Below are 27,607 nucleotides of genomic sequence, written 5' to 3'. Positions count from 1 at the left end.
TAATTACAGCAAGCAGATAGCAAGGATGACGATTTATTTTCTAAATCGAGGTCAACAGACAGTATGAAAAAATGTGTTAGACAATAAATAGCGTTTGGAGACCTCCGGGTGGGATCGGCTTCTGGTCGGCTCCTTCTGAAGCGCTTTCAATCCTCCACTTCACCGGGTCTGCGGATGTCATCAATCTTCAAAATCATTTTAACGACTTGCGTTGCCAAGGAAAACTGCTGCTTCTTCCCGATCAGCGTTTCTATGACGTGCTGCTGCTTCATGTCTGAGGGGGATAAAAAAAAAATACAGAATTAAAAACACACACAAAAAAAATAAATTACCTTTAAACTTTTATTATATTAGGCCTCACAGCGGAAGCAGCAGCGCAGTCAGTCAGTCTACATCCTGTCAAACTGTAGACTCAGATCGCACTTCAGGACCCCGTATGCAGACGCGACGCATCCGGAACAAGTACTTATCGTGATGTGCAGCGCTGAGCAATCGTGATGTGCAGCGCTGAGCAATCTGTAAACAATTCTATAAGCTTGGGGAAGGGGGGGGGGGGGATCTTAGCATCAGAATGTTAACCGCTTAGTGCCGTATTTTACTGAGCTCACCAATGGCCTTTAAACCTGCACGTACATCTTTTTAAGGTGATGGTTTGCTTAACTACTGACAGCCAGGCTCCTGCTCTAACTGCCAAGAGAGGAGAAACCTTAGATCCTGACAGTTTAAACCCTCAAATGTCACAATCCATAGCAACTGTAGCATGTAAGCAGATGACGGGGTGGGGCTCCTTTTGTCACCCATCAGCACCCCACAGTGCAATTACAAGATACGATTGGGTTCCCATGGCAGCCGGAAACTTCCATCTCTGCCATGTAACACATTCTATTTGACCCCGCCTCCAGCAGAGTCTAATACGCTGCTGTCATAGGCTTACATAAGTAATGCAGTGTACTATCCAAGTCCCCTTGAGGGACTCAAATAGTGTCAAAAAAGGTCATTCGCTGAATGCTCACCGTTGGTGCCCTTGTGCAGACAGTCAATGCCAAGCGCTGGGTTGTCGTCTTTCAGCTGTTTTGCCCGTACTTCAGTCATAGTCTGAATGGGGTTCATACCGCTGTTCTCTGCAAGCGACATCGGGATCGTTTCCAAAGCGTCAGCGAAAGCCCGCATGGCATACTGCTCCAGCGATGGACACTAAACACAAAGATAAAGTGGAAAACATGAATGTAATGAGCGACTACTTACTGACCGGCTCGCTATGTAGAAGTACCACGTGTAGCTAATAAACAGGATACAAAAAATGTTCAGTCATCGCCCAATTAGGTAAGTCTGAGCCTGCGTTTATTTAGAACAGAACGACCTTAACAGAACTCTGTACTTTCAGATATCTTGTGTTAACCCCTTCATGGCCACGAGTCACTGATCTTGTATCCAGGTCACATTTTGAAGGTTAAATCGGCCTTAAAAATAAAGAAAATTTGAATACTCACCTGACCCATCCACTCCCACTCGTCACATGCCATTCATTGTGCATCTGACTGCTCAACCACTGACAGGCTTCTGTGGCCATGGAAGAATTTCCGCTGAAGCCTGCGAGTGGCTATGCGGTCACATGAACAATGAACGTCTGCCATTTTTCCAGGTATCGGGGCTGCTAACGCTGGAGGGGCGTCCCCGGGATGGGAGAGTAAACTTTTTTTCTTCTTTTTCAAACATCCTTAAAATGAAGATAAGATGAAGAAAGTCCCAGAAAACCCCTTTAATACAACGAAAAGTGAGCAAAAAGAGTTGGTCAATGCAGTAAAAACAGCCCTGCAAGTACAGAGAAACATGTTGTGTCCACCTCTGTGAAGTCAGCACCCCATCTTTCAAAAAAGTTAATTTTTTATAAGTTCTGGATGCACCCCAAAGAGTTCTAGAGTTCCCAATTAATTTTAAAAATAGTTCCAGCAAATTAGGCAAAAAAAATCAACAAATGTATCTCTGCGGTGCTAACTTCCAAAAATGATATAACTAAATCAGCAAGAACTTTGTAAATATTGGTTCTAGAGCTTCAAGCATTAAGAGTTTTCTTCAGAACTCTTGAGGTGCTACCCAGAACTCTTATAAAATCGCAGGATTTCCTAAAAAATTATTTACACATAATAACTGAAATTTTTGGATCAGGCATCTAAAAATCAGCGAGAACTTTGTAAATATTGGTTCTAGAGCTACGTGCATTAAGAGTTTTCTTCAGAACTCTTGAGATGCTACCCAGAACTCTTATAAAATCGCGGGATTTCCCAAAAATTTTTTTACACATAACAAATTTTTGGATCCGCATCTGAAAATCAGCGAGAATTTGTAAATATTAGTTCTAGAGCTTCGAGCATTAAGAGTTTTCTTCAGAACGCTTGAGGTGCTACCCAGAACTCTTGGAAAATCATGGGATTTAAAAAAAAAAAAAAAAAAATTATTTACCCATAACGTTGAAATTTTTGGATCCGGCATTTGAAAATCAAGCCTTGGTCACACGGGCGTTTTTTCCCGCGATTTGCGGATCGCAAATCACGTGACAGGGACCGAAAAATCACCCGCAAAATCTGCTCCTAGCCGCGTTTCAATAGAAACGGGCCGGAGCAGTTCAGCGCTGTCCAGCGCATTGAATTCAATGGAACCGGCAATACAGCCGGCTCCATTGAAAGCAATGGGCTGCGGGCGATCTCGCGATGAATTTTCGGGAAGGGCTTAAAAATATAAGCCCTTCCCTGAAATTCATCCAGAAATGTGTAAAAACAAGAAAAAATATATACTCACCTGGTCCCGGCAGACGGAGTTCAGCCGCGGCCGGCCGGCAGTTCTCCTGAACTGCTCAGAGTAGTATTCAGCAGCCAGGGCTTTAAAATCCCCGCCTGCTGAATGAGCTGCCTCTGACTGGTCACAGCCTGACCAATCAGAGGCAGCTCTCACTCACACTCATTCATGAATGGGTGAGTGAGTGCTGCCTCTGATTGGCTCAGCGCAGGGACCAATCAGGGGCAGCTCTCAGCTGAATGACAGCTGAGAAATCTCAGAAATCTCGTCCACACGGGATGGCAAATCCGCTGCGTCTAAACCGGCAGAAGCCGCCGCTGCGGATTTGTGTAAATAATTTTTTTAAAATCCCGCGATTTTATAAGAGTTCTGGGTAGCATCTCAAGAGTTCTGAAGAAAACTCTTCATGCTCGAAGCTCTAGAACCAATATTTACAAAGTTCTCGCTGATTTTTAGATGCCTGATCCAAAAATGTCAGTTATTATGCGTAAATAATTTTTTAGGAAATCCTGCAATTTTATAAGAGTTCTGGGTAGCACCTCAAGAGTTCTGAAGAAAACTCTTAATGCTTGAAGCTCTAGAACCAATATTTACAAAGTTCTCGCTGATTTTCAAATCCCGGATCCAAAAATTTCAGTTATGTGTAAAAAAAAAAATTGGGGAAATCCCACAATTTTATAAGAGTTCTGGGTAGCACCTCAAGAGTTCTGAAGAAAACTCTTCATGCTCGAAGCCCTAGAACCAATATTTACAAAGTTCTCGCTGATTTTCAAATCCCGGATCCAAAAATTTCAGTTATGTGCAAAAAAATTTTTTGGGAAATCCCGCGATTTTATAAGAGTTCTGGTTAGCACCTCAAGAGTTCTGAAGAAAACTCTTAATGCTTGAAGCTCTAGAACCAATATTTACAAAGTTCTCGCTGATTTAGTAATATCATTTTTGGAAGTTAGCACCGCAGAGATACATTTGTTGATTTTTTTGCCTAATTTGCTAGAACTATTTTTAAAATTAATTGGGAACTCTAGAACTCTTTGGGGTGCATCCAGAACTTATAAAAAAATTAACTTTTTGAAAGATGGGGTGCTGACTTCACAGAGGTGTTGTGTCCTTAGTTTCTGTTGAAGCTATAGACTGACAGTGTGAAGGGAGTGAAGCTGTTTATAGGTCAGGCTTGAGATGATGAAAGCTAGACTGCAAAAGCAGCTTGAAAATCCTGCTGCTGAAGCAAACCTTGGGCTGAGGGGGAAAAGCAGGAGGATGCTGGATGAATCCCTGAAGCAAGACAAACTGATGGGAGAGGAGATGGAAGAGGCCCTTGAAGTGAAGGCCGAGTCAGTACGGCTCATCAAGCAGCTGCGCACGGACATGGGAGACTGTCAGGGACAAAGAGGATTCTGAAAAGGTGGTTCAGAGACTAGAAAAGTCTAAGACCTAAAACAGCAAATAGAAGAAAGGAAGACTCAGTTGTAGAAACTAGAAGAGGAGTTACAAGCTAGGAAATGTGCCAAAGCGTGTGCCTAGAAGGGAACCTGCGAGCTGGGAGGGAAACTGAGGTGAATCAAAGGGTCTTCAAGGAGGAAGTTGCCGCTGCAGTCACGGATACAGAAGAAGCTGTCCAACAACTCTGCAACATGCAGGAGCAAATGACAGATTGTCCAGAAGAGCCGGAAGACACGAGAGCATCCAGGGAGGACACTCGGATGAAAAGGTAAAAAGAAACAGATGTTTGGAGATGATCGATGAGCAGACACTCTGTGTGGAGAAGACGACAAAGCATGAATCAGGAACATTGCCAGTCCTTCCTTCTAAGAAATTCAGTGGTACTCTGGCATGAAAGGCCCAACAGACGCCATCGCTCCACTGAGGAATAACGGTGCAGAAGTAACTGGTGAAAGAAAATTATTTGTCCAAGACAGTCAGTGATACAACAAGATTGTGTTATGGTGCGAAGCCAAACAGTTATGAGAACAGTCTCCAAGGAAGTTAAAAGAACCAATCAGAGCCAGCGCTTCCTGGAGGCAGGGTTTTTGAACCTCCAATCCAGGAAGCGCTGACAGAAGACTTCAAACAAGTGTCGGGGACCTGTGAGAAGAAGTGTGGTGGAGCTGACAATGGCTGTTAGGGGATGTATTGTGGTTTAAAATTTTTTTAATGCAGCCAGGGCTTTTTTTTTGGGGGGGGGGTAGGGCTTATATTTCAAGCCCCACCTGAAATCCCAGCAAAAGACTGCTTTGTAGCAAAAAAAACACAGCGATAATCACACAGATGCAATATTGCTGCGATTTTCTTGCGGCGATATCGCTGTCGCCCATGTGAAAGAGGCCTTCTACTATATGGCAAACACTCTGAGAATAAAAAAAAAATAAAGAAGTGTACAGAAAAAGAAATCTGTACCCCCAAAATAGTACCAATGAAAACTACACCTTTAACAAGCAGACTGCTTGCAGTACGCGCCAAAAGTCACATTTGAATTGGGTAAATAAATTAAAAAAAACAAACATATACATTTCCCCCTCCCTCTTTACCTTGTCCGCAGCCTGGCTTACTGCCAACGCACAGGATATCTCCGCAGCTCCACCACCATAAACAATGCGACTGTCACGTACCAAGTTGCGGATCACGCACAGGGCGTCATGAAGGGAACGCTTGGCTTCTTCAATAATCTGTGAATAGTAAATATTACTCCAGTCTAATCAATTCTGCTGAAACGAAACTCAAACAAAGTCAGTCAAAAGGAAACAAAACCCCAGCAAACTCCGAGCGTCTCCGGGTGTTCACACACCGCAATCTCCATGTATTAAGCGCACCGTGTGTCGGGGAAATCGTACTAAGCCCAAAGTAGGAAATACCGGGTTTAGTAACGTCCCCTATGTTATTTACATGGGCGAGGTGCATCCACTTGTTGTTGAAATCGCTCTGGGGAGGAGATGGTGACAGAAGTGATCGTACGCTGCAGAGGACTTTCTTGGGATGCAATCATCTCATATTTGCTCTAGAAACTTTTCTCTCCTCTAATGTCGGCCTCAGAAGACAAGACTGCGGATGTATTAGGTGTACAATATAGAATGTATTTTGGCATGGACCTTGGCCAATGACCGTCTACTGGCTGGGGAGATCTCTGTAGCAGATGATCATATTAATGACCCATCTTGATAGGTTATCAATATTTTAATTGCAGAAAACCCACTTTCATCATTTCAGGACCGCCCAACGACTATAAACGTCCTGCGGTCCTAAAGTGTGTATGCAGCGGGCTCAGGAGGAAAATCTGCTCGGTACGTGGACGCTATCAGTTGTTGGTAATTGGCTCAATCTGAGTTGGCTCTGATCCTGGCAGTTAACTGCATAGGTGCCGTGGTCAAATCTGGATGTGTGTCTAAACAGTCAGCGGAGCGGGTTATGGGGAGGAGGGGGCGCCCACATCAGCATCCCCCACAGCGTAATCGAAGGAGGACGATGGGCTAGCATGGCAGTCTGGAGTATACTGGAGGTTCCCACAGCTGCCATGCATAGAGGCCTATCAAGTCCTACCCGAGCTAGGTAAAAAAAAAAAAAAAAAAAAAAAACACAACAAAAATTGCTATATGCTGCAATACTGAGGTGTTGCAGGATATAATAAAAGCGGTCAGATGATCAAAAGTTCAAGACCTCGTGGGAACTAAAAAGTGTAAAAAAACTTAAAGAAACCCTTCTCCATCAACCATACAGACGCATAGAACAAAGTTCTACTGCTCTTACCCACACTTAAAAATATATATTTTTTTTAAATTATAGCTCTTGGAAAGCGGGGGAAGAAAAACTGATATCGAGGGATTAATCTCTGCTACTGAAGCGGTTAAGCAAGCAGAATTAAAAGTGAGACAGTTGAGCTTTATAGATGAAACCATTGTGACAAACTATGACCGTAGCAGCCAGTTTTAGAGCGGCGCCACTGTCTCTTGCAGCAGGGGTTGACTTCACATGCTTCTGCTTAACGCCACAATACTCACCATCTTATTCCCCCCTCGGATGAAGATGGTCACCGCTCTGGAGTTTTTGCATTGTTCTATCACCAGCATTCGATCCTTTGTTGTTCCAAACGATATCTCACGGACGATGCCGGCGTAGCCGAGCTTCTCAGGCGTGAGCTCGGAGAACCGCGGTACAATACGGCCTCCGGAAGCGATAGCTATTAACTGGGAAGATAACAGAATGTTGGAGAAGATATAATCCATTCTAGCATTCTAGACGAGGAACGACGAGGATGCTCAAGGATGTTGGGAGGACGACATCTCAGCAGGTTGGTCCAACCCACACCCTCCGCTCCAGGCGGTCTATCTGTAGGATATCCTCAAATCCTGACCTGTTGGCGGTACTTGAGGAATGGAGAGGAGAAAAACTGAACTAGGCCATATAAGAAGAATGAAGCATTGTCTGTCTGTAGGAGTGGAACAGACTTGAAATCTGTCTTGAGGTCGGTTAAAAACCTTGATTAAAGTCTGCCCCACATCGTATGAAGGGGGGAGGGTACTGAGAAAACCTAGTGGTACATACAGTATGTTTGAACAGCTTTATTGGCAATAGGTAACAGTCATACAACTATGATGCATGGATTCATCTCACTACCCATGAATAAAACGCCCGTTTGGTATCCATTAGAGATGAGCGAGCATTGTCCTTAGCGAGTATCTCCCTGCTCAGCAGAGAAGGTTCGGCTGCCGGCGCGGGTGACAGGTGAGTTGCGGCAGTTAGCGGGGGAGAAAGGGAGAGAGAGATCTCCCCTCCGTTCCTCCCCACTCTCCCCCACAGCTCCCCGCCCGCTGCCGGCAGCCGAATCTTTCCTCCTGAGCAGGCAGGTACTCGCTAAGGGCAATGCTCGCTCAAGCAATTGCCCTTAGCAAGTATACTCGCTCATCTCTAGTATCCATATAAGCAGTATATACAGTATGAGGGCTATTTCAGATGACCGTATATCGGCTCGGTTTTCATGCCGAGCCGATATACGGTCGTCCAAATCCACCCTGAAGCAGGTTCTGGGGTGTAATGCAGATTAAGGTGTTAAAAATAAATAAATAAAACAAAAAAACACGCGCACACAATATAACTTTTGGGGTAAAGTTTGTAAATCCTATTAACCCCTTAAGGATCGTCCACTTTTTTTGGCATTTGTTTTTTCCTCCCCAGTTTAAAAAAAATCATAACTCTTATTTGTTAATCGACGTAGCTGTCTGGGGGCTTGCTTTTTGCGGGACGCGTGCCATTTTTCAATGGTGCTATATAAATGTAGCATATAATGTACTGAATAACTTAAAAAATTCTTAGTGGAGTGAAATGGAGAAAAAATAAAATAAAAAATTCCGCCATCTTTGGGTGCGTCTTGTTTCTATGGTGTATATACTGATAACTTTATTCTATGGGTCAGTACGATTACTACCATACCAAATTGAATTTTTATTTTTTTGCTTTTATTTTTTTTCAAAAAAGATATTTCATTTTTTTTCTGCTGCCATCTTCTGACAGCTACAATTTTTTATTTTTTTCGTCAACATAGTTGTGCGATGACTTAAATTTGTGCAGAAACATCAGCTGGGGGATGTAAATGCTGCTGTCAGAATTGATGGCTGCGTTTAAAGGGGTTAACAGCTCCGATGAGCAGCTGAAAACAGCTGAAGCCGCGATGCATGGAGTGAGATCACACCGCGATCTCCCTCCATAGATACTGCAAATGTGCAGGATGTAACCTTACGTCCTCTGTCATTAAGGGGTTAAAAGGGAACCGGTCATGAACTAGAAGCACCATAAACGAAAATATAGTTTCGGTGACTTGAAGCCCCGGAAGCTTCTTTTCACACTCCTTCAATCCCCCGTTCATGCGGTCACTCCTGACGAAGTCAGCGCCTACAGCAAGCATGACTCTTCAGCACACTGTGCATACGCACTCCCATAGCTGTGAATGCTTTATACACACACTCCCATAGATGTGAATGCTTTATGCACACACACTCTTCTGTAAAGAGTCACACATGCTGTGCACACACCGACTTTGCCGTGGAACACCAGAGGACTGAGGGACTGGGTGATATAAGACACGGCTCCCCACACTGCATGTCACCTAAACTATAAGCATCATAACAGTTCATGGTTTTTATAGTTGAAACGTTTCCTTTAACCCTTTCCAATCCATTTTGTATCCTGGTTTTCCTAGGGGGCTTACTCGTTTGCTGTACAACGCCGCTATCTGCTGGCTAAAGCCAGTACTGCATGAGGTGACACGTTGGATAGGCTCTGACAGCAGAGAGGCTGGCAATATACAGTAAGTGAACCCCGACCAATGTCTTCCAACATCGGAGCTGTACAGCCTTAAATCATAATGTCTTTAGATGTCAGACAGTGGATTGGAAAGGGTTAAGGCTCTGGTCACATCTGTTTAGAATGGAAACCACAATGCAGTGGTTATAACTTATAAGGTTTGGAAAATAGTACTGTATGCATTGCTTTTTTTCCCCCCGACAAACCAGATGGAACTGGAAACAGAATGTCTGACCCGGTGACTCAGTGGTTAGCATTGTTGCCTTGCAGTGCTGGGGTCCTGGGTTCCCCATCATGAGAAACATCTGCATAGAGTTTGCATGTTCTCCTTGTGTCGGTTTCCTCCATGTACTCCCTCGGATTCCAAAAATATACTAAGGCCTCATGTCCACGGGCAAAAGAAGAATTAAAATCCGCAGCAGATTTTAACTCTTCTCCTGCCCGCGGATCCGCACCCCATGGGGATGCATTGACCACCCGCGGATCGTCAATAAAAAAGTGATTTTAAAAAAAATGGAGCATGAAAAAATCTGGACCATGCTCCATTTTCGTGCGGGTCTCCCGCGGGGACGGCTCCCGCGGGCTTCAATTGAAGCCTATGGAAGCCGTCCGGATCCGCGGGAGACAAAAATCAGAATTTACTCACCTGCTCCGTTTCTTCTGTTCGCCGCGGCGCCATCTTCTCTCCGTCGCGGCCGGATCTTTTTTCTTCGGGCCGGCGCATGCGCGGGGCACGTCACCGACGTCATCCTGCGCATCCGCCGAGCCGAAGAAAGAAGATCCGGCCGCGACGCAGAGAAGATGACACAGCAAGCGAAGGAAGGATCCGGAGAGGGCGGGAGGTAAGTTTATTCTTATTTTCAGCCCTCATGTCCGCGGGGCAGGAGGGACCCGCTACGGATTCTCCATGGAGAATCCGGAGCGGGCCTGATTTTCCCCGTGGACATGAGGCCTTATAGGGAATATCAAGGGATGTGTTGTTGTTGTTAGCGTTAGTAGTCGTTCACAACCCGCGGCGCTATACTGGTGATGTACAGCGCTGCAAAACAAATGTGTAAAATAAACAAACGGAAGGAGCCTCCAAAGTGAAACCTAAAGCGTATCAGTAGGTGCACCGAATAGGATGTAGGCCTGGATATGGTGGGGCGCTTAGATATCCAGTGGCAATTTCATAAAGTGCCGTTTGTGGAAAGATTCCTTCAAACCTGTGTGACCATCACGTTCCTCACCTCTATTTCTGGCCCTCCAACCCAACGCACGGCCGGCAGCTCGTTTTGCAGCAAGAGATGATTTGCTTCATCATCAAAGCCCCACTGACATATGGCGAGATTGGCGCCGGTATCTTTAATCTGCAAGTAGAAAAGAAGATAATTTCTAATCAGTTTTAATTAGGAGAAGACAAAAAAGTTACAGCTTTTCAAAAGTGAGGATGAAAATCCCCCCCCCCCCCCCCCCAAAAAAAAAATCACCGCGTGACACACAATCCAGGCGGATCTGTAGGGAAATAAAGACCACACACACTATATATTGGCTGACGTTATGGGTGCGGCATCCACGACAGCAGGGAAGATATCGCAGCTATACAATTATATACAGGGATATTTAAACCTACAGAAGCAATCCTTGATTAGTAAATGGGAGGCCGATATCAGTCCCATAGAAGACGCTCATTGGGATGAAATCCTGCAGATGAACCCTAAGGTGTCCCTTAACAAAACACAGACGGTGACAAATATATTTGATCCATAGAGTATATCGTACTTCAGCCTTTTTGCATGATATAGGGGTAAGAAATAGCCCTTTATGTGTTCGCTGTAAACCTCAAGTAGCGGGACTGATACAAATGATGTGGCATTGTACAAAATTGAACCGATACTGGAGGGAGGTCCAATCTGATTAACACAGTATGTACAATAAATCTGGAGTTTACTCCATTAGTTTGTACCCTAGGATATATAAGGGATACACCAGTGGAGGAGCAGGAGCAACTAGCGGAAACGAAACTTTTATATATCGCAAGAAAACTAATAGCGCAGCATTGGCTGGATGAGTCCCCCTCCCTACATTCAGGGAATTTAAAGATAAAGTCAACTGACTCTTACCATGGGAAAAAAGGCATATACCTTACAGGTGAAGCAGGACACAAATACAGTAAGATAAGGTCCAAACGGTTGGATGCATTTGGCACAACTGAACTTACACATTAGGTAAACTGAGTGTACAAACGAAACGATATATAGAGTATATCCTAGTCACAAGAGAAAGCAAAGTGGTAACCCATGAAATAATCATAAGACCTGTATCTAAATGGATCTGGTTGATGGTTTAGATCACAATATAACACAATAGCAAAAGTAGTTGCACATGTATGGCGGATGGGTAAAGTATTCACTGAAGTGTGGATTGAGCTCATTGAAAGTACATCTAACTATTCGCAAAGGGACAAAGTTAAAGAGATCATCTGAAAGGATGGAAAATTCCATGGACTCATTTTCCGGCCATTTACTTAGGATGCCGGACGATCTATATATTGGATACACGACACAAGTAGAGGGGTTACAACGTATTTTGTTTTGTTTTTTATTTATGTTAAAAACGAAAAGTGATGAAAAGCCAAAAACAAACAAACAAAAAACCACACACACACACACACACACACACACACACACACACACACACACACAACACTGCGCCCTTAAATCTAAAATAGGCTGCAAAAATAAGGGGTTAAAGTCGGGATGGGTATTGTCTCTCCATGAGGAGAGCAATTACAGTAGAAGGTGATTGAGGGTAATATGCAAGTAAGGAAGATGCAACACTACCTCTGCAGCGCCACCTATTGGGTGGCAGCATTCCTTCAAATCAATGTCCGACACTATAAACAGATCTTAATGATTGGGAATTGAAAACCAAGCCAGTATCCATACACAGACAGCTGTTTCTGGGTGTCTGCTTCCCATCAGTGTGCAATAGGATTCTGGCTTGGCTAGTGAGAGGCCTGTGACGTGGGTCGGTATGGGTATTGTCTCTCTTTGAGTAGAAGGTGAGTGAGGAGACTTATAAGGGGTTAAAGACACACTGAAATCTTGGATTAAGTAGATCATAAAACATCAAACTGGGAATGAAAGCAACGGAAAGAAGACACATCTGAAGAGGGAACACAGAAAGTCCATCTGACCTGCTTCACCATCTCCAGGAACTTCTCCTTCTCGTACTTCTGCAGGGCTTTATAGTCTTCCACCGACGTCACGTCCAGCTTATGTTTAGTCTTGGGTTTAGGCGGCTCAAACGGACAGGTGAGAATCGCAATTTTAGCATCTTTAACTTCCTGAAATTATGAAGCACATTTAAATTTTGAAAAAATAAAAAAAAATAAAAAAAAAAAACCACACACCCGCACTTAAATCAGGTTTTTATTGCACACTTTTTAAATTGCCTAATTTAAAGGGCCACTCCGCGATTTTCTAAATCCGTTCATTATGTAGCTATCCCCTCAGTGTATATAAAGTGTTACCTTGGTCAGTTATTTCTCTCCATCTGAATCTCCTGGCCCCTCTTTTCTCAGATGGTCATGTGATCGCAGTTCTGACCAGCTCAGATCTACTTGGGGCTAGGATGTCTGAAACCAGTCAGTCAATTTCTTATTCTTTGTCATGCTATTACATGGATTTACTACTGAAACTGCCCACAGAGAGACACAGACACCCCTGTCAGTTACTGATGATCACGCAGCTCCTGTCACACAGGTATAATAGGGGAGATCATAGCTCATCCTCTTGACTGTATACTTACTGTCTGTAGTCTATTTAAGTGAAAAAACAAGGTTATGATAATTAAACTATCACCCCAACAGGCAGTTTCACAAGATGGTGGCTGATAAGCATCAGACAGGAGGCTGTACTTCATAAAAAGGGTGGGATACACAGAGGAGACCTCTAGAGTGTGACAGGTGAAGAGGCACAGATGGAAAATTGTGTTTTTCACTGGACTGTCTTTAGGGGGGGGGGGGGGGGGGACACTAGCCATCATAGCGGTCACAACTGACATTTCCTGTCTTTGTAGCGCACTCGCCATCTCCGCTGTACAGTATATACAAGACAGAGGAGGAGAAACGTCATATCGTTAGACCCTCGGCATCATCCAACATACATGTATGGTGTATGTGCACGAGGCTTCCTGGGAGCGGACCTGCTTCATACATGGCGGAGATAGCTGTAAAACACAGGTGGCACCCGGTCGCAGTAGCCCAGGTCTCTGATCCCAACTGTTAAGGCCTATGTCCAATGTGCATAAGCACATCTACATGTGCACATGTGTGTTTTACTGTACTTTTTTTTTTTTTTTTGCAGGTGCAAAAACACGTAAGCGCGCTCCCATTCATTGAAATGAGCAACTATGTTATTTGGTTCAATATGTACACAATAAAATAAAGCATATCATGCTTTAAAATCAATTGCTACTATTTACTGTGCAAAACACTTGGCATATACGGTTTATTTGTGACACAGGTCCTAAATAAAAACAGATATTTTTGGTATAACTTACCGTAAAATCTCTTTCTCGTCGCGTTCATTGGGGGCCACAGCCTAGACCATGGGATATAGCCACTGCCCTAGGAGGCGACACTAAGCAAAAAAGTGTTAGCTCCTCCCTACCTGGCTATATCCCCCCTGCAGGCACTCAGCTAATTAGTCTGTCTGCAAGCAGTAGGAAGCCAGTGGGAGTAAGATTATACATATTATGTTTTATACATACCAAAAACTCTTGGCACAATTTTTCTGCCGAACCATGACCGAAGAACAGAAAGTTCCAGCAACCGCCTAAATAAACAAGGGGTGGGTGCTGTGGCCCCCAATGAACGCGACGAGAAAGAGATTTTACGGTAAGTTATACCAAAAATATCTGTTTCTCGTCCGTATCATTGGGGGCCACAGCCTAGACCATGGGACGTCCACAAGCAGTCCCGAAAACAATATATTGGGTGGGCATTCAAAGTTCGGCTGTGCGGTCAACGACCGCCGCCTGCAAGATCTTCCGGCCAAGAGCGGCGTCAGATGATGCAGCTGTGTGGACCTTATAAGATTTTGAGAACATATGTAAGGAAGTCCAGGTGGCTGCCTTACCCTCCTGAAGGGCTGAGGCTCCGTGACGGACTGCCCGGTAAGCCCCTACCGCCCGTGTGGAGTGGGCCGTAACCCGAAATGGCGGCGAGCGCCCTGAGGTGCGACACGTCTCTGTTATCAGGGACCTTATCCATTTGGATAGGGTGACTTGAGGCTGCCAAGCCCCTTCGGGTCCCCTCCGGAATAACAAAGAGGGTGTCGGTCCTACGAAGCGCCTTTGTACTTTTCACATAGATCCTCAGCGCCCTTACTATGTCCAGGTGGTGCAGCATTTTTTCCTCTTTGTGTACTGGATCTGGACAAAAAGAAGGCAAGACAATTTTCTTCATTAGTATGAAACTGTGATACCACCCTTGGTAGAAACTCGGGTGATGGCCTCAGCACCACTTTGTCCTGGTGGACGGTCATATATGGCGCCTGCATAGCCAAAGCCGCCAGCTCCGAGACCCTACGGATTGCCGTAATGGCGACGAGGACTACCACCTTCCAGGTCAGTAGTCGCATAGAAATCTCCTTCAGCGGCTCGAACGGCTGGCCCGTCATAGTGTCTAACACGAAATTAAGGTCCCAAGTTTGGACCGGGGGTTTAAACGGGGGTGTCGTATGGGCGACTCCTTGCAGGAATGTACGTACTGCCATCCTCTTTGCGATTGGTTTTTGGAACAGTACCGTTAATGCCGACACCTGTCCCCTTAACGAGCCTACCCTCAATCCTACCTCGAGGCCTGATTGTAAGGATGCAAGAATTCTGGCCACCGACAATTGCATCGGTTGTACCCGCCCCTCCTCACACAGGTGAAGAAGCGCTTCTCAGACTCTATAATAAACTGCCGATGAGGCTGGTTTTCTGGCCCGTATCATAGTCTGGATAACCTTCTCCGAATAACCTTTCCTCCTCCACACCTCGGTCTCAACGGCCAAGCCGTCAAATGTAGAGACTTGGAATTTAGGTGTAGAAAAAAAGGCCCCTGGGATAGCAGGTCTCTTTGCTCTGGAGGATGCCATGGTGTGTCGAACAGTATTTCTATGATGGTCGCGTACCAGCTTCTTCTTGGCCAGTCTGGTGCTATTAATACTGCTGATCATCCTTCCTGCTTGATTTTCCCTAGGATCCTCGGTATGAGAGGAATGGGTGGAAATACGTATAGGAGCTTGTACTCCTCCCACGAAATGGTTAGTGCATTCGTTGCCGCTGCTTGTGGATCCCGTGCTCGGGACATAAACGGGCGTAGCCTGTAATTTAGTCGGGACGCCCTGAGGTGCACGTCTGGCGTGCCCCACTTCCGGCATATCGTCCGAAATACTTCTGGGTGCAGCCCCCAATCGCCGGGATCCACTGTTTCTCGGCTTAGGTAATTCGCCACCCAGTTTTCTCTATTCCGGGAATGTAGACTGCGGAAATCGAGCTCAGATGCTTCTCCGCCCACGTTAGTATGCCTGCTACCTCGCTCATTACCGACACGCTCCGTGTTCCTCCTTGTCGGTTGACATAGGCCACCGCTATGGTGTTGTCCATCTGAATGCGTACATTTTTTCTCTTGAGATTGGGCCCGAAGTGTCGGAGAGTCAAGTAGATGGCCCGCAACTCTAGGATGTTTATATGTAGCCTTGTCTCTTTTTGAGACCACACTCCTTGAACAGACTGATCCCCTAGTGTTCCGCCCCAACCTGAAAGGCTGGCGTCCGTCGTCACTACTGTCCAGCGACTCGGGCCCAAAGGCCATCCCGCCTGAAGCCTCCCAGGTTCCAGCCACCACTTCAGTGACCTTTGGACTTGAGGGGTTATCTGGATCCGCTGTTCCAGGGTCATCCGGAACCCATTCCGGCGTGACAATATCAAGTGTTGTAGTTTCCTTGACTGGAAACTGGGCGAACGGAACCGCCTCGAATGCTGCCACCATCTGGCCCAGGATAGCCATGCAGTGTCTGAGGGTTAACGGTTTCCCCTGTATTAGGGACCGGACCCCCTGCCGGAGCTTGTCTACCTTTGCTTGAGGTAGCCGGACCTGGTGCTGGCTGGTATCGAATATCATGCCCAAAACTCCAAGTGTTGTGTCGGTATTAGGCATGATTTTTCGCGGTTCACTATCCAGCCGAATTCTTCTAGAATCTTCATCGTGACGTGTACGCTTTTGATGTTGCCGTCCCACGACGGTGCCTTTATTAGTATATCGTCCAGGTATGGAATGGCTGATATACCTTCCGCATGGAGTGGCGCCATCACTGCTGCTAGTACCTTCGTAAAGACCCTTGGAGAGGTAGACAGGCCGAATGGCAGCGCCGTAAACTGAAAATACCTTCCCTGTGTTTCGAAACGAAGGAATTTTTGATGCGTTTCCCGAATCGGGATATGGAGATAAGCGTCCTTGATATCTATTGAGGACAGAAATTCGCCCGGTTGCATGGAGGTTATCACGGACTTGATTGACTCTGTCCGGAAATGTTTTGTTCTGATGAATTGGTTCACCTCCTTAAATCCAGCACCGGCCTCACTCTGCCGTCCTTTTTGGGTACAAGAAAAAGATTCAAATAGAACCCTTGCCTCTCTTGTGCCTCCGGTATCGGTTTCACAACCCCCTGTGCCAGAAGGTTCCGCACTGCCTGCTGTAGGTTGGCTACTCCTTCCGGGATGGTAGGCACTCTGGACCTGCAGAATGAATTCCGTGGGGGAGTCGTGAATTCGATTGCGTAACCGGATGTCACAATTTCCTGCACCCACTTGTTACTCACGCGCCTCCCCCATGTCTCTCGCAATTGGGAGAGCCTGCCCCCCCCACCCTGGTGACACTGGGTGGGGGCAGCATCTCATGCCGCGCTCTTTTGATCCCGCTGTTTTAGATATTCCGGGTCGGGATCGCCATGTTTGCCTTGTTTGAAAGAGGGGCCCCTCTCTGCGTCTGTCGGGGTTCTTGTAGACTGGGACCACTGCCCTGACCCTGGGCGGGATGAAAAAAACGCCGAAAGGATCTAAAAGAAAGAACGGTTTCCTTTTTAGTGGAACCTTCTCCTTTCTTGCCGGCATTTGTGGTAACGACGTGCTCTTGCCGCCTGTAGCGCCCTTTACCATGTCATCCAGTTTAGGTCCAAACAGCCTGTTTCCTTCGAATGGCCATTTTGTTAGGGCCATCTTGGATGCTGTATCTGCTGACCAGCTTTTTTCAGCCAGAGAGTTCTCCTTGCCGTCACCGATGCAGCGGATGGCCGGGCACCGAACTTGGCTGCGTCTAGTTCTGCTGTGCATACAAATTTGTTTGCCTGTATGACGTTGTCTGTCAGTTCGAGCAACTCATTTGGTGGAGCGCCTGTTACACTGTCTCTCCATAGCTGCTTGGCCCAGGCTATGGATGCCTTGCTGACCCATGCGGTCGCAAAAATCGGCTGTAAGGCGGTGCCTGTGGCTTAAAACACGGTTTTGCCCACGCATCCAGCTTCCTGTCTTGAGGATTAGCCAGCATTGCTACCTTGGCTGTTGGCAGTGCTGTGCTTCTAGACAGTCACGACACTGGCGGGTCAACTACCGGAGGTACCGCCCAACCCCTTTTTCAGGCCCCCTGGGAATGGGTATGTACTTTCCCAAGTCTTCCCGGGTTGCCTAAATTTCTTATCCGGGTTCTGCCATCCCTTATTAAGAACCTCCGAAAAATCCGGATGGTCTGGGAAGACCTGTCGTGATCTCCTTCTGCCGTCTAAATGACACCGCGGAAGGAGGCGTCTGCACTGTTTCCTCCATTACTTGGAGGGTTTCTCTTATGGATATTACCAGGCCGTACATTAGGCTGGCTAGGCGCGACACCTGTTCCTCGTCTAGTTCCAAAACTGACGAGCCTGCAGAGTGGTCGTAGTCTTCAGACCCACTGCCCTTGCCTGCCGTTTGGGCCGTGTCCTGGGGCGCCCATGAGCAAGATGCTCGAGGGGACTCATCGCGAGCCCGGGCTGGTCTCACAGAATACCGGGACCGTGAAAAAAAGCCTTGATCTATGATAAGTATGCACGGACTCCCTGGACCATGAGAGCCATGAGAGTCCCTGGATCGTCTGGACTTTGAGGGTCCAGACGACCTCCCGGTGTGGCGCGATCTATGGGGAGTGTCCTCGCTGCTAAGGGACCTCCTCCTTTTGTGTGCCCTCTCTCGTGCATATTCCGAGGAGGACGCGTCTGAGCTGGGCTCTAACCGGCGTAAAATCGCCGCAGAGGATATGGCCAAGCCAGAAACGGCAGCGGCCAGGGACCTCGCCCGTTGGGGTTCGGGCCCTGGCTCCACAGGGGCGGCGGGGGGCACCGGGGACCCTGGGGCTGCGCGCACCGCGGCACATCTAGTGCAGCGGGGGTCGACTTGACCGCAAGCGAACTTACCGCTGCAGGTAGTGCAAGCGTAATGCTTCACCCTCCCCTTGGCCGGGCTGGAACCCTCTGATCTAGGGTCAGACATGGCAACAGAAAACAATTCCCAGGTAGCGGGAAAGCTAAGTACCGTTACAGGAATGCCTGCAGGGGGGATGGGGAGGGCGAGGGGAGAACACCGCAAAGTGCTGCCTTGGGCAGGGCTTACCCGGTCTAGCAGCTGTTTCTGCGGTTCCCCCGGTCCAGCTGGAGCCTCTGGTCCTGACGCTTGGGTGCTGTCGGAAGTCGACGCTGGTGTACCATACGATCTCGCGGCGTTGGTGACCCGGCAGGTGCTGTGGCAGGGACTGCTGCGGAGTTGCTACTGCTGCTGGTGCCCGAGACAGGAGGTGCTGCTGCTGTCCGGGTGCTTTCTCCGTTGCAGAAGGAAACTGCAGAGGGAAACTGCAGGACTGCAGGGCTGAACGGCTGGAAGGCTGTGTGTGCTTCAGGCGAGCTGCAGGTGCTGGGCTCAGAGGTGTAGACCAATGAAGTGTCCCAGAGCGCGGCCATTCCTCTGTCCGGCGGTCTTTTTACACTCACCCCGGTCGGAGGGGGCGTGGCCTGCCCCGGAAGCGTCCCCGCGACCCGGAAGTGACGCTTTCCGGCCGTGACGACGGCGCTCCGCCCCCCGGAGCGCCGTGCCCGGAAGTGGCCTGCCGGCCGGCGTCCCGGCGTCCTGCGACACGCAAGCTTCTATCCCTGGCCGGGAGAGCTGCCGCTGCCGCCGCCTTCGCTGCTGCTATCGCCGCTGCCATCGCCGCTGCCGCTGCCCCCGCCGTTGCCACCGCCGACGTCCTGATGCTCCTTAAGGTATGCGTTCAAAGTTCGGCTGTGCGGTCTGTCCGTGTGGCGCCGGAATGCTCCATAGTCCCAAGCGGGGGTGTCTTTGTCCTGGGAGCCACAGCCTGCCCTTGCGTCGACTACTCCAGCAGTGCTGCCCCCTACGCGTCACCGTCAGACAGTGCGCTACTCCAGGGAGGGGGAGCCCTATGGCTGGCGGGTAACCGACTCAGATGCGCATTGCATGGTCGGGCCCCTTTTTCTTCTCTGGGTGAGACGCCGCAGTAGTGGTGAAGACACCCCCTGCCTGCGTCTCCCCCGGGAGGCCAGTAGAGCCAGGGAAAAGCCCCGACTCCCCGGATTCCCGCGAATAGCTCTTTCCATGTCTGCCTCCTAGCAGACACTAAGCTAAAGACTAATTAGCTGAGTGCCTGCAGGGGGGATATAGCCAGGTAGGGAGGAGCTAACACTTTTTTGCTTAGTGTCGCCTCCTAGGGCAGTGGCTATATCCCATGGTCTAGGCTGTGGCCCCCAATGATACGGACGAGAAATTACTACTACTAATTAGATTTTACATAGTGTTGCAGAAGATGTTGGCACTTTACGATCCGCTTTACTATGTAGATGCTGTGGTCAACGATCAACACATTTAAGTGGTTGAACTGGTCAGATGTCGGGGGTGATGAGTTACCTATACAAGTACAATATTTCACTTCTCCGCTCAGTGCATTACAAGTGGAGTGCAGAACGTCTCCAGTGGGCAGAGCTGAAGGTGTCACTCAGCAAGAGAGGGGGCATTTTGATTCGCGAGGCATGGACCGCTAGCAGAGATGCCACTGAAGATGTTAAGGTGGCAGCCGTCCGTTATACGACCGGAGTTAAAGCTCTGTTCAGATTTCTGCTTGAAGTTTGGATAGGGAAACAATAAATAAAATCCCACCGGATCCGCGAAGTGACAGAATCCAGCGGATCCAGATGGAAACATTTTACTGGAAAAAGAGAATTACAGAAGCATTTATGACGGAACCGCTGAACAGAAATCTGAACACAACCTGAAGCCCCAACTGTATCGGAGAGCAAGTCAAAAACCTACAAATGGGGGAGGAGAGAAAATTAGATTTTAAATATTAGGCAGTTAAGGAAGTATTTAATCCAAACGGTCCTTTCGTCTCCCTCTTTCCTCCACATATAAAGGGGATCAGTTCAAGTATTGGGGTTCACAAACTTACCTTTGGCATCTGTGGGTGGCTGAAGTCTTTATCTACGATGACGCCTTTTATCATCTTTGTGTCTTCAAGTTTTCCTCCAACTTTACCCTCAACTTTAATCAGCTCAAAATCCACATCTTTGCGTTCCATATCGGCCACCGTGAGAATAGCGTTCACTGCGATCTCCGCCATCTGCCGGTGGCAGCGGTTAATCCTACAGAGACAATAAATGGACACAAGTAGGCAGGGATTCTTCTTCACAACAGGATTCACTATAACTGAAGCAGTGGGATGTCAGATTCTAGAGCTTCTATACGTCTTCTAGATACCCTAAAAATAAGACATAGCATGGTTTTCCAGAATTTTTAAGGATGCAAAATGATTTTTCAGGCTTTTTGAGGATGCTTGAAATATAAGCCCTACTCCAAAATTAAGCCCTGCTAACAGTTAATTAAAAAAGTCAATTTAAATAGTGTCCAGGCAGCTATACATGTAAAAAAGTTAAACCTTTTTGAACAAAAATTAATATAAGACACTGTCTTATTTTCGGGGAAACACGGTAGATTTGATTCTTTTTTTTTTTTATGGGTGTTGGGGAGGGCGGGGGTGTTCAGAGTGGAAGGTTCAATGCTTTTTATAGACTTTTTGAAAAGACCAAACCCCCCTTCCGATGGTGAAAAATCCAGTTGAGTAAAATGTTAATTATAAAGGTAACAAAGTTTCTTTGCAAAATCCAAAATTTCTGACTGTGGTAACTTTTTTTTTTTTTTTTTACACCAGTGTTTCAACAACATGTTGAATAGTTGCAATACATAGCAGGTACATGGCTACCCAAGTACAACTGAGCTATTCACTATTCCGGAAGTGTGAGTTGGTTCAGAGGGGTGCAGGCGGATATATAAAGGGATACCGGCATTCTCACCGCCACGGCTCACATTAGTCTGCTAGTATGGTATATCAATGCAGGGACAGAACATTGCGGAGCAAATTTCACCCAAAGCTTGTCGTATTTCTGCCCTGCTGGTCGCTTGTGACATCTAGTCTTTTCCTTGGCTAAGAGCCAGGTCACTTTTGTCGCAGCGCGCTCCCTCTTTGACGCCATCGGCCCTCCACTATATAATCACGGAGGGCCAATGGGTGTGATCAATATGCATCATCGTCACTCAAGAAGAAGAAATCTTCAAGTCACTTGGCCAAGTAAAGTGATTTCCACATAAAGCGGCACTTGTCAGATTTGAAGAATGGCGCCATCTTGAACTCCACAATAGGGCGCATCCTTAAGGTGTAAAATTAGTCAAAACACTAAATTACTTATAAATTTATCTATAAAATCTTACACTTTTGATCCCAACGTGGTCATCGCAGTTTGGACGAGCGGTTCAATATTTTCAGGATCAACTGGAAAACTGTCACCGATTTTATCCAGGTTCTCAATAGCGATTCTGGCCGCTTGTTCATAGCCGTCCGCAATCCTGATTGGATGGATGCCGCGATCCAACAGCTGTTCAGCCTGCTCCAGCAACGCTCCGGCGAGAACTAGAGGTAAGATGTAATAACACAAGTGAATATCACACGTACCAAGAGAAGTCACAACACTAGCATCTCTCAGTGGGTGCTCCTGGTTCCTTAACCACTTCAAAATAAATTATCTGAAAGCGCTGCAGAATAAGTTGGCGTTACACAAATAAGTCGCCCCCCTCCCTCCTTAAACAAAAATTGCTTTCCGTCGCTGTACTCTGAGATCCGTAATGTTTTATCTTTTCTCGAATAGGCTGTGTGAAGGCTCGATTGGACTTTGGGGAGGACAACCGGAATCTACACAGCATTAACGCACTTCTTGTATTTACAGTATGGCCAGGAGGGCCGTCTTGTGCTCCTTCATTTAGTGCAAAGGATCACAAGAAGGGAAGACAAAAATTGGTGTGTACCAAGGGGTCACACAAGGACACCTTTATAATGGTCAGCGATGAATGATAAACAAGGTGCAGGAGTCACCCCCACTAGATCGATAATGGGTGGGTGTGGAGGAACCCCATAAACTTAGGCTGGAGTACGGTTATGATCCCGACTGTTGTTACCCTGCAGACATACGTCTATCAGAGAACCACATCAGGGAGACCGTATACCAGTACGGGTCAAGGTTTGCCTATAGAGCAGTGCAGTATACTCGGAAGACACCCCTCAATAGTGACCCCAGCGACAACCGCTCAGCAAACTAGCGTCAATGAGAGGGTATCCCCAAGATGACTAGATGCTAACTGGCAAAGATTAGAAAGGTAGAGCAGAGGCCTAAGTACTTGAAGACAGACGGAAGGTACAGAAGCCGTACTTAAAAATTTGCTCAATACCAGCCAAGCTAGGTCTGACTAAAAACTGACCCCAATCTGTTCTAGAGTCATGAGAAAAGAAGGTAAAAGACCCAACATGTTTCCTCCGGCATATACGTGATGCTATCTGTATAGAGCGCTCCAGCTGATGGTGCTAAGAGCCAAAGTGATAGATTCAGGCCTGTCTCCACCGGCTGCGTGATGACCGACAGCTCATCTCCCTATTCACAAACCGGAGAAGGAGCGGTCACTCAGCATACTGCAGGCGGGGAGCGGCGGTACTGCTCGGTACTTCTCCAGTATCTGCACCATGAGGTTATACTTCAGTGTGCACTATAGTGTCAGGGAGGACAGTCTGCAGTTTTCTTTATGTGGAAGCATCCGGTTTTCTGCCATTTAATAATCAGGTATTATTGACCGGCTCCGTGCCGTCACACCTGAACAATACACTTAAAATTAGTCCATTAATCAGCTCACCAACAACTCCCGTGGTCCCATCACCGATCTCATCATCTTGGGATTTGGACAATTCAACCATCAGTTTTGCGATCTGATGATCAACATCCATCATGTTAAGGATGGTGGCCCCATCATTGGTTACGGTGACCTGGCCGTCCTGATCCACCATCATCTTATCAAGTCCTGGGATGTAAGTTACAGAGAGATTACACAAAGAGCAATGCGGCACATTTATCGAAAAAGTTTTACGCCAGTTAAAAAAGTCACAATTGAAAATACGACTATTCTCCTTTCTGCACCGACCCTGCATATTTAAATGGGCATGGCTGATCAGGAAGGGGTGCGGCTGCCCCAGAACCAACAGATGTATAAAACGTATGCCAGAACCTAGCGAGAAGTATACCAGAAATGTACTCCAGGAGGTCCACAGAATACATGAAGAGACATGCGCCCCCACACGTGGGGGCAGACAGCGCCTCCTCTGGTCACCTCGCACGAGGTCTGTATGAATTTATATATATGGATTTGCGGCAGGGGCGGACCATATTGCTGCACAGTCGGTTTAGATATTTGCACGTTCAAGGATATTTGATCTTTTTAGACCGGAGCGTCAGCATCTACCTATATGTACGTTTTGGGTCCTATCAGCATCAATGTAAAACCCCAGAGGGGCGGCGAGTCTCAGAGTGCGACCGCAAATCATTTTCTTACCGTTGGGCCCCAGCGACGTCCGCAGGGTGTTCGCAACAGCTTTACCCGCCATAATGTGGGACTGAAACACAAAATATATCATTTACTGAGCTGCATCCTCAAGTCACATCATCCGGCCCCGCTGCGGGGTACATGTAACCTACTCTCCTGTAACCTCACATATTAACCCCTTCCCCACTGAGGTGCAGGGTGGGTATGGAGGAGGTTCAGGAGCTGTGCCCGCTGTATACCTGGCGGGTGCTGGTTGTTGGACAGCTGATCGCGCCGCAAGCAACTGCAATCAGAACTAGCTCTGATCACAGAATGGTGTGGACCAAAAATTGGGAATAAGACAACCCTCTGATGAACATGCACATACGCAAATATTGTCAGATTAGTCTCTCAGTTTTTATTGAATACCAGTTTAAACAAAACATGTTTCTAGGCAACATAATGTTTATTTTCAAAACTTATTATCTAAACTTGAAAGATACAATACACCGTAATACTGAGGTACTGCACTATATTGTGGTAGCAAGTTCAAGTCAATACAGAATACGGTGCATTAAGGTTAGGTTTACATGTAGAAGAAACGCTGTGGACTCTGCATCAGACACGGCCGCTGCGGTGTGGATTTTGACTGCGTACCCACAGCCGATTTCAGCATCTACAGCGCTCCCCTCAACTCGGAATATTTGACGCTGGCAACGCACCCCTACATCCGGCAGCTTTTAGTGAGCACCCTGCCACTGGTTGGGTGATGTGGAAGTGGCATCGCCTGGCCAGTGGTGCCCGCTAGCAGCTTCCAAGATGAGGGAGAGCGCTGTAGACGTGACGTCACTTCTTGACGTGGAAACGCTGGTTTCTGGGTTGGAATTTTGCATGCAGATTTAACTAACTGAGGAGGCAAATTCCATGTGTGGAATCGCCCCAAAAACCGGGGATTTTGACGTGCTTTTTTAAAGGTGGAATTAACACGGAAAATTCCATCGTGAATTCTGCCACGTGAACCCTAAATGAACCGCACAAACATTCTTGGTTTTTAGGCGCAGTTTTGCATTTGATGCGTATTTTGATGTCCCGTTCGTTACTATGGTAAAAAATTAGTGAGGTTTAATTTTTTTCCCCCACAACGCCAATTTTAAATACATGTTGGGGAAAAACAAGTCAGTCATCGACGCAGGGACACGGTTTCCAATTGCAAATTGACATTCTGCGTATTGTTAGCATATTCTCGGTGACACGCCATGTGAACGTATCCTAAAAAAATAAAACCGTATACCTCACAAAAGTGTAAACTGGATGTAAACGGAGACCTTGTTAAATCCGCAAAAAAAAAAAAAGGTATACAATTACATGCTTTTACATTAAATGTCTAAAGGTTTTTATGAAAAAGACGATGAGAAGAGAAAAATGAAAACGTATCAGTTTTCACAGGCAGAAACGTAAGGAAATGGTTGTTTAAAAAAAAAAACAATAGTGAAGCAGACTACGCTACCGCTAAAAAAAACCAACTAAAAAGTGAGCAGACAAACGCAGACAATTCGCGCAGCAACTTCTGTGTCACTATAAGACAATATACACATTTTTAGCAGCATAGAAACGTGCATCTTTAACCGTTACAAACCCCGCAGTGTGAGCGCGTCCGAGGGGCCTTTCACACGGGACGGTATTAGTCGACGCAGACATTGCTGGGTCACAACGCTGTCCCTACAGCCTGTTCGCACGGGCAGATAACAATCCGTCCTGAAATTCCCAAGACAAAGTTTCAGTTTGTGTTGCGTTTTTTTCGGTGTGGACTTTAATGCGATTTTGATTTCCGTACGTTTTTTCACATTTTCCTTCACGTTCTTCTAGATTACTTCTATGTTACATTTCCGCTGCGGAAACGTGCAGAAAAAGTCGCCAAGATGCTGCCTTTCCACAACATTAAAATCCTCTCTATAAGCACAATTGCGCAGCGGATATTTCCTGCTCCGTGTACACGGGGGAAACAACACCACTAAAACTCATTTATTTACCTGGGATTTCAAAACGCTGCGGATTACACACCAGAAATTGCGCAGCGTGTCTTTCTCATGAAACATGGCCTAAGGCCGCTCGCACATGCAGCTCTCTGCTGCGGCGGAACCCCAGTGGGCATCCGCGCCACGGATCCGCAGCACATACCATCCTTAGCACGCTATGGGAACTCGATGGTTGCTGCCCACGAGCGGAAATTAATTGCACCGCGACCGTCCGCAGTACAGAAAAAGAAGAGAAAATACCGGTACGCAGGGTCGCTGGCCGCGGTCAGAGATGGAATCCGCTGCGGGAACACAGTCTTTAATTCAAAGCCGCAAGATTAAACTCTGCAGCGGGCACGGTTCTGCCCTGAAATTAGGCTGGCGAACAGGACGGAGCCCGTAGCAGAATCCGTCCCTGACTGCTACTGGCATCCGCGCGCAAATGTTTATGACCTCATGCCCACAGCCGGGTCGAAGTCCGCCTGTGAAATCTCGAAGCAGAATCAGACCCGGCCCCCCAGAGACCCCTATCCCGTACCCCATACTCACCTGTCCCGTACCCCATACTCACCTGTCCCGTACCCCATACTCACCTGTCCCGGACCGCCGTGAATGTCTCAGCAGGCGAGGGGATGTGCATGACGTGCCAGGCTAAAGTGATACTTCCACAACGGTCGCTGTGCAGGTTTCGCGGGCTGGACGGCTTACACTGACTGCAATGGAAGCCGTCTGTACGATTTTCCACACAGATTGGAACACGCTGCGATTCTCCTCCGCGAGTGGAAAAAAAACGAAAGAAAACGCAGTTGATTTCCGCTTCGGGCAAGGAGGAATCTTTTAACATAGCTGCGGAATTCGCAACGGGCGTCTGGCCGTGAATTCTGCAGTGAAAATCCGTCCGTGGGCGTTGGACCGTAAGTTTCCCAACCCAACTATTGCGCACGCCATCACACAGAACGTACAGCCGGTAAAAGCACAACAAAATTCACACTAAATTTGACAGAATCCAACTTTATGGACAAAGCTTCATCCTGACAGAACGGGCTCCTATCACATCCGGCACGTGTCAGACACCCGGCATTATGGCCGCCGTATCCAAGCAACCCGGCCTCTCCTACCTTCAGCGCCTCCGGACCAGACAGCCGGGATTTACGGTCTTGATCTTTGAGGATAATAAACGGACGTCCATACTCATCGAAGGCGAGAGTCCCGAGAGCGGACATGACTGCGGCGGCCCGGTCCAGTCAACTACTGCTGCGTGCGCCGGCAGCGGCTAGAATGTGTTATCTGCTGCGAGGTGCTGGTGTCACGTGACTCTCGTGACATGTGACCGTTGCATGCTATTTCGCGCACAAATGCCGTGGAGCGGGCGCGCTGCGCGAGAGAAGGTCTGCCAGGTTGCTGTGGTAACGGGGAGCTGTGCGGAGACGCGAGGCCTCCCTCTGTGCTCTACATCCCTGCAGGAACTACTGAGCGGTGTGTAAGGGCTGCTTATGGGGAGATCTGCACTAAGTGATATGGAGGGGGATTCTGTACTATGAGGAGAGATC

General features: G+C 47.3%; 1 protein-coding gene across 1 annotated transcript; it reads right to left on the bottom strand.

Annotated features, from left to right (window-relative positions):
- Positions 1 to 14: 14 nt before the first annotated feature.
- On the bottom strand, positions 15 to 27,328 carry LOC136631899 (T-complex protein 1 subunit epsilon-like). Its single transcript, XM_066606376.1, has 11 exons — positions 27,176 to 27,328; positions 24,073 to 24,133; positions 23,380 to 23,544; positions 21,913 to 22,111; positions 20,597 to 20,789; positions 12,260 to 12,409; positions 10,311 to 10,430; positions 6,783 to 6,968; positions 5,319 to 5,456; positions 1,014 to 1,194; positions 15 to 274 (listed from the first exon to the last, which is right to left on the bottom strand). Exons 1-11 carry the CDS (start codon positions 27,278 to 27,280, stop codon positions 147 to 149), a joined length of 1,626 nt encoding a protein of 541 aa, XP_066462473.1. The 5' UTR covers positions 27,281 to 27,328; the 3' UTR covers positions 15 to 146.
- Positions 27,329 to 27,607: the final 279 nt, after the last annotated feature.

This window comes from Eleutherodactylus coqui, chromosome 6, assembly GCF_035609145.1.
Source record: "Eleutherodactylus coqui strain aEleCoq1 chromosome 6, aEleCoq1.hap1, whole genome shotgun sequence".
In the NCBI taxonomy this organism is placed as follows: domain Eukaryota; kingdom Metazoa; phylum Chordata; class Amphibia; order Anura; family Eleutherodactylidae; genus Eleutherodactylus; species Eleutherodactylus coqui.
Note: the sequence above shows the minus strand (reverse complement) of the source record. Positions and strands in the feature narration are given on the sequence as shown.